Raw genomic sequence first — 7840 nt, forward strand, 5'->3', positions numbered from 1 at the left:
CAAGTTTTAACCAGTAACTCAATTGCGTCTGGTTTTACAGGTTTATAAAAACATGTTATGACTGATATTTTCAGTATTACTTGCAAGAAGATGATCAATGGAAGGAAGTAATTGAAGCGTAACGGAAGATACATTTTTTCAGAAAGGAAGTCTGTACAGACATCGGGGCCCACAGAAGCCCTATGCAGAGCACGAAGATGCCTTCATCTTAAAGCCCAACACGGCTTACAGCTACAAGAGTGACTTCATTTACTTTGCAAGTAACACTTGCCTGTTGTGAGATGCTATAAGGAGCTGTCAAATCACATGTTCACATGGCATACGTACTTTTTAATACCTGATTACATTACCAGAGTTGTTTCTTAGTGTCCATATAAATTTTCACTCCTGGAACAAGCTGAAAACTTGTCTGAGTGAAGTACATCTAGGGCAGGGTGGTAGCCAGAAGTGAGTCCAAATTCCTGTTGCTGAACTGTATAAGGAAAAGAACAGAACTGCTTTTTGAAAAATGGGTGTTTGCTAATTTATAATTACTGTTTTAAACTTTTCAGCATTTTTAATAAAGATTTTTTTATTGTTGGCTATACAGTAACACTCAAGGATTAAAATATCTAAATGTAATGATTTAAAACATGTAGCACATTTGTATAATTTGTATAATTCATAATGGTATGCCCAAGGTCTCAAGGAAACTTGGCAGTGTAAGAAATATTTTTGTTTCTGTCTGCTTTTTTTTTTTTTTTTTAAGATTTTATTGGGGAAGGGGAACAGGACTTTTACTGGGGAACAGTGTGTACTTCCAGGCCTTTTTTTCAAGTCGTTGTCCTTTCAGTCTTAGTTGCAGAGGGCGCAGCTCAGCTCCAGGTCCAGTTGCCGTTGCTAGTTGCAGGGGGCGCAGCCCACCATCCCTTGCGGGAGTCTAACCGGCAACCTTTGTGGTTGAGAGGACACGCTCCAACCAACTGAGCCATCTGGGAGCTCAGTGGCAGCTCAGCTCAAGGTGCCGTGTTCAATCTTTAGTTGCAGGGGGCACAGCCCACCATGCCTTGTGGGACTCGAGGAATTGAACCGGCAACCTTGTGGTTGAGAGCCCACTGGCCCATGTGGGAATCAAACCGGCAGCCTTCGGAGTTAGAAGCATGGAGCTCTAACCGCCTGAGCCACCGGGCCAGCCTGTTTCTGTCTGCTTTTAAATTACCTTTTTGTTGAATTTTTATGAGTATATGGGCAGGGAAACGCAAAGGTATATGTGCTGTGGAAATATTGGACACAGTAGGAATGGGTAGAAGTGGCTAGAAGAAAAGTAAAGAGAATGATAGGCAGGCTATTAAAAGCTGTTAAAAATATTTTAGTTCTAAGGTCTGTAGGATCAGATCTCAATTTAGGTATTGATGAAAAATTACTTCAAAACTTTTACAGTAATTTATTAACACCTTAATCAGTGACTTGAAATGAAATTTGAACGGGTGAAACTCCTTAGAATAATACTGCTCTCAGGAAAGAAATTCTAACCTGGGAAGTCATTTGAAACTTCAGTCTCTTAGCCTTGCAGGGGTCCCAAAAGACATCATCCAGTCCAGCTTTCCCCTGTGGACACTTTCTCTATAACATTCATGGACGTGCCAGCTCTCATGTGGAATACTTCCAAGCATCTCTCTATCAACCAAAATATTAGAAAAATTAGAATGGCATATCCATTTCTTTATTTTTCTAACTGTCAGTTGTATTTTATTCAAATCTTATTTTAGGTTTATCTAAAAAAAAAGCCAAAAAATCAAAAAAGAAAACATATGTATCTTTGTGTTTCCTTGCCCCGGATACTCATAAAACTTCAACTGGATGCCACTCTTTAAATGCAAAATAGTAAATCTGACCTCCTAACGGTAACCTCTTTCTGCCCACACACCCTTTTCTTTTTGAAATCCAGTCTAAGTGGCAAGAAATGTTGCATTAATTCTAAAGAAAAATACAGTATCATATAAAGGACAAACAGTGTAGAAATATTTATACTTTTAAGTCAAATATGCACACACAACTCAAAATAATTCATTTCCTTCTAGTAGTGGATAGAGACAAATCTTAACCAGCGTCTATAAGTATCAAAGGTTATAGTTTACCTATGTGTAAAATGGGATTATGGGGAGGGGGTGTTAGGAATAAGTTGGACTGGATAACCTGTAACATTCTTCAATTTCTAATTTTGCAAAATAACATTTTTTATTCATCTAACAAATATTTTTGGAGTACCTTCTGTACGCCAAACAGCATACAAGGGAATAGCTCTAATGTCGCACAGGTTTTATAGTCAACTATTCCAGGTTTAGAATTTGTAGGATTTGTCTAATTCCATTGGCTAATACTAATATTAGATTTTAAAAGGAATTAACTTTTCTTCCCTTTGAACCAAAGGAATGCATTAGCTTTGAAAATATAGTTTGGAAAACTAGAATATTGATTCGTCTACCTTTATTTTAACTCTGTAGCTTAATAATCTTGATTCTAGGAAACATTTAAGTATAAGACTTCTTAAGGGATATCAGTTACCAACTGAAAACATCACTTCAGTTTGTCAGCTCACATATTATAAGGAAACAGTGTTTAAACTTACTGCTTTCAGAAACGTTCTCCTGGTACTTTTTGTGAGCATTTCTACATTTAGATAAAAGGTCATGCACACACCTGATTAAGCACTTAGCAAACAGTTTCCCCTTGAATGTATTCAGGCACTTTTGTGGTGTTGGAATCTTTCTCGGTTCTTTTCATTACCCTTATTTAACATCATCTTTAGTAGCATGTTAAAAAAAGTTTAGTAGCACTTTTTGGACATTTTCAGTGAAAGACTTTTTTTTTTTTTTTTTTTGGTTACATTTGGTTTAATTTATGGCCAACATTTTGCCACGTTCTGAATACTGTTCCACTGGGTTTACTCATCCGTATTGCAGTGGTGTGGGGGTCAGGGAAAGGCTTCCTCTGGTATCTCAGCTGGTATTGATTAGCTAGCATTCTGGGGAGAAAGGTCTAAATGAAGCCCTGTGAGAATTTATTGGTACTGTTTTGGTCCTTCAAACAGTTGAACAGATGTGATGATACTTAAGGAAAATAAAGTTGAATTTGAGGTCTTGCCATTGCCTTTAAAAAACAAATGTAGACAGGAGATTGGTTTTCCCTGCTTATAAACTTACCTGAATATTCAGTACCTGAGGCATCCAGCCAGTATCACTCCGCCAAACCAAAGAGCAGCTGTGGTAGAGTAGTTACTAAACAGGAACACGTTTACAGAGTTCAGTCATCTTTACATACGGATGATTTTAAAATATTTAATGATGTATTGCATATTTAATGATTATGATTCAATGTGTCCTAAGTTAATTTAACTAAGGTTAGTTTAAATCAAATATGCAATGTTTACTTGAGTTTTATTTCTGTTCGAAGCAGATTTTGACCTTGTTTACAGGATTGTTTAAATTCAAGATCATCAGACATGAGAGATTTCCATTCAGTAATCTTTAAAGCAAGTGTATATTAAGGGCTTGGTGTTAGGGTCTACATATTGGGGACACTGAATACAGTGACTTACAAATATGTGTAGCTTACGTTTTGTTCTAGGACTAGCACTGCTATCAATGGAAAGTATTTTTAATCTGTTAAGAAATTAATATTTTTGCATTTCAGCCAACATAAAGACCATATCTAATAATCTGTAAGGTATAGGTAATACATAAGTCTGAAATCCGTGTTTCATATAATCTAAACTGTATTTTCCAATTTAAATTAAAAACGCAGTATAGATCCAGAAAGGTCCATATTTTTCTAACGAGTTCACTTTATATCATTTTGTTGGGTTATATAAAGCAAGGATTTGTATTTATATTAAAACCTTGAGAAGGCTATTAGTCAACTTTATTATATTTGTACGTGATTGCAGATGAGTATGCCCACTTAAAAGAAAAGATGGACACTATTTTAAAGTGATCTTTAATAAGTTTTTATATAAACAAATTTGAAATAAACTGTACTTTGGTTGTCTTTACTTATCAAGTCCCATCGTCTCGTATTTGTTTCTCATAGGTATAACCCTGAACCATGACTCAATGTTAATTCTTTGCTTTGTCTTTTGGATGACCTAACCTACGTTAACCTGAAGGCTGAACATTTTAAACTTTTTTCCAAAAATCATAATTACTTTATTAATAAAGAAATGAAAATGAAGTCCTGTATTTAAACAGTCTTTTGTTGTTGTTCTTGTTATGAAGTGGCTGTAGGGACCTGGCCCACAGCCAGATGAGCTGGCTGCAGTCAGGTCTCCTGGCTTCTTGGATGCCATGTGCATGAGGGCAGGCCAGCAGGACCTGCCATATGACTGTCCCATGGAACACTCGTTGTTTGCTGGCCCCACATAACCTTGCTTCTCCACCTGCGTGCAGAGCGCTATCCCTCCCGCCGGCCGCCACCAGAGACTCTCCCTGGTCAGCGAGTCTCAAACCTACGTCTGCACTCAGCCACCTGGGGTATTCTTTGGGTTTGCGACTTCTCAGGCACAAATCTTGGAACAATTCGGACTCAGTCTGAACAGTGGTATTTACCAAGTGAAAATGACTTATTTTTCTCAAAAACGTGTTAAAAGTGTTGTTAGAGAATGAGGTTTGGCTAATAATTTGGGGTGACTGCATCTAAGATAAGTATTCTTTCAAAGTAACAACACTAATTTACATGGGTTAGAGGTATATACATTGGTTTATTCAAAAAGGTTTTAACTTAGCTCTTTTTGAATGTAATTTTTAATTCAGAAGTCACTTTTGAATGGGAAGTACCTTCGAAACACTAAAAATTGTTGAATCGTGGTTGTCAAAATGCTGAACGATAGATTTTATTTTGTATAGAATTATTTCATGGTATTTGTGTTCCAGTTCACTTCCAAAGGGAATTTTGATAGTTGAGGCAGCTGAAGGAGACACGAAGGATCTGAGAGCTGATTCCCAGGAACCACTGAGGCCAGTAGAGATAAAACAATTTTTTTTTTTTTTTTTTTTTTGCTAATTCAAGAGCACTGGGGTAGGTAGGAGGATTAACTACTAAAGGGCCAAAGGCCATTGTGACGCTTAAAGAATGGAACTAATGATATCACATTGGCCTTACTTTTCTCGTAAGCTAGCTTTTCAGAACCACTGGAAAAGTGGAATGATGGCATCTGTGTAACAGGTTTTTGCAGGTGTTTTAACAGTCCTGTGGAGTTGTCATCATCGTCTTTAACCCTTCAGTGCCTTTCATCCAATACAGAGGATTGGAGCGCTGTTTCTAATCTTTAATTCATGGCATCCTGCTCTTCAAGAATGTCTCCTGCCTGCCCATTCTCCACGCAAGGTCCTTTTCATCCAGGATTTCCACTCCTGTAGCATTCTTCTACCACACTTCTCCATGGCCTGCAAGCTGACTTAACATTTCTGTGCTGCCTGGAGTACAGTCCTTCTGTCCAGCACTAATTGCATTTAGCCACATGTTGGTTATGCATATTTGGAAGTCAACTCACTATAAATTCTTGAGGTCTTGTACTAGCTACCCACAAAAAACACTGAAGTTCAGAAAAGAACTGCAGTAATGAATTTCATGTTCGTTAGATTTGGTATCTTGTGTTGCACAAGTTCTCAAAAGTAGGCATCAGAGCATGTAAAATTACCCCAAACTTTAAAAATATTAATCAAACTCGCACACGTTTTAGTGGAAGCAGAGCAATTTGACGATATCAAGTTTTCAGATGCCCATATTCTGTGATCTATCAGGTTCTATGTTTAGGAGATTCATATATTTACTTACGCACTATGAGCAATAATTATAATATTCATTGCAGACTGTTTGAAGCAACAAGACTGAAAACAACCAAAATGTCCCACCTCCATTTATCGTTGTGCAGTAGAACATCTGAAAGGAGACTTAATGATTAATGGGGTTGCCTCCAGAGAGGAAACCGAGGGGTAACAGGTTCACTGTATGCCCCTTCGAGCTGTTTTATTTTCATACCACGTGCACTTATTGTAGAAAAAAAAAATGATGCCTTAGATGTTCTAGATCAGTGGTGGAAGACTGGTTGACATGATGCTGGACCAATGTGCTAGCCATTTGGGAAACAATGAAGTTGCTTGTACCCTTCATATCTCACATCAGAGCAAATTCCAGATGGCTCTTGGGCTTAAGTATTGGAAAATGAAAACAGAAAGGTGCTGCAAGAGAAGATGGTACAGAATTTTATAATGGGATAGGACAGGTATTACTAAGCAGGCATACTGGTGGTGACCATAACATTTGAGGACATGAAAACGTAAGAAAACTTGCACTAATAGGGAAAAAATGGAGATAGAACAAGTTCACAAAGAAATAGGAATGATCAGTGATAAGAGTGTGGAAAAAGATGCTCAGCTTCACTAAAGAAATGTAAGTGAAATAAGCAGTAAGACCATTTTTGCCTAAGTAGACAATTGCAGTGTTGCTGAGAATGTGGGCAGATGCCTTTTCGGTGGGAGTGTAAAAATGGCTTAGCTGTAAAAGAATGTGGCCTACGTGTCAGTTTCACTGCATAACCTCTGTACTGGCAACCCCACTCCTAAGAATTCAGATACACATATGAGGTTTGAGATAATAGAAAAAATGTATTGGTCTCTGCCCCCAGTTCCTGGCACAGAGCTCCTGAAATCCTTGTGATTTCCTAAATGGCAAGAGCACTAGGAGCATCCTTTGTTCTAATGGATGACTGGGTGGGCTCTTGGAGGGAGGCTGGTCGTCAGAAGTAGTCAAGTTTAGAAGCTTGGAATTTTCAGGCATAAGGTTCATACTCCAGAGGAGCGCGTTACTAATTGATCATTCCTATGTGAGGAAGCCTCTGCAAAACCCCAATAAATCCCAGTCATAGGGGGTTTGAAATCTTCCAGGTTCATGAACACATTCACACCTGGAGTGTGACGCACCCTAACTCCACTGGGACAGAAGCTCCTGTGCTTGGTTGGGACCCTCCCAGACCTCGCTCTGTATATCTCTTCACCTGGCTGTTATGTGTCCATATCCTTTAATAAACTGCTGAATTGAACAGAAATTGTAAGTAACCAGGGGACCTACTACTTGCACCTCACATCTGAATCAGGGTGGGGGAGTTTTGTGGGACAGAGACCTTAACCTGTGGGATCTGATGCTGTGTCAGATAGACACAAAAGGGAGACAAAAGGGAAGAACTGGGTTTTTCCCTACATGCAGAGAAAAAAGTGTTTCCTACACATAAGGCTACTTGTGAGGCTTTTTAAAAAGCAGTAAATAAGGAAAACCAATGTCCATCAATAGGACACTAGTTAAATTGTTACATATCCAGAGGTTATAGTGAAGCCACTTAAAGGTTTTGTACAGCTAGATTCATCAAAACGAAGGCAATCCAGAGGAAAGAGCATGAAGATATTAAGGGAACAAACTGCAGAAACCTGCACACAGTATCATCCCACTCAGGTGTAGAAGCATGTGGTGTACCCGCGCAGGCTCACGTCCACGTGTTTCCAGAGGTGGATGGGGGCAGGGGCGGGGGGGCGGGAGAGGATTTTTTCCTTATATGCATTTTGAAAATTTTCTATTAAACACACAGCAGTTAAGATTTCTGGATTCTACAGCAATTCAAATTGAAGTCATTACTGGGAATATAATTTTGGGAGTTCCTTAAATGTCTCATGTGTAAAATTGTCCCAAGTGACAGGATTACTGCATCTGGTTAGAAAAAGGTTATTTAAAAAACATCAACAGACTTATTGTAATTAACTACATCCCAATAAAGATGTTTTTTTGAAATACATCTTCATGCAGATTTTATAAA

General features: G+C 38.3%; 1 protein-coding gene across 13 annotated transcripts in view; it reads left to right on the forward strand.

The window, feature by feature from the left end:
- Nucleotides 1-4039, forward strand: part of ZDHHC20 (zDHHC palmitoyltransferase 20) — a 51443-nt gene extending 47404 nt beyond the window's left edge. For 5 of the 13 annotated variants that reach the window (XR_013993167.1, XR_013993168.1, XR_013993170.1 and 2 more), the window contains one exon: nt 41-1756. Coding sequence is in view for 2 of the 13 variants with exons in the window: in XM_081045479.1 (XP_080901605.1) it covers nt 41-48 (8 nt within the window). In the remaining 11 variants the exon portion in view is untranslated. Of the gene's footprint in view, nt 1-40 lie in introns of all 13 variants that reach the window. The other 8 variants (XM_081045479.1, XM_081045478.1, XM_081045477.1 and 5 more) reach the window with 4 other exon arrangements.
- Nucleotides 4040-7840: the final 3801 nt, after the last annotated feature.

Source organism: Rhinolophus hipposideros (genome assembly GCF_964194185.1).
Source record: "Rhinolophus hipposideros genome assembly, chromosome: 4".
In the NCBI taxonomy this organism is placed as follows: domain Eukaryota; kingdom Metazoa; phylum Chordata; class Mammalia; order Chiroptera; family Rhinolophidae; genus Rhinolophus; species Rhinolophus hipposideros.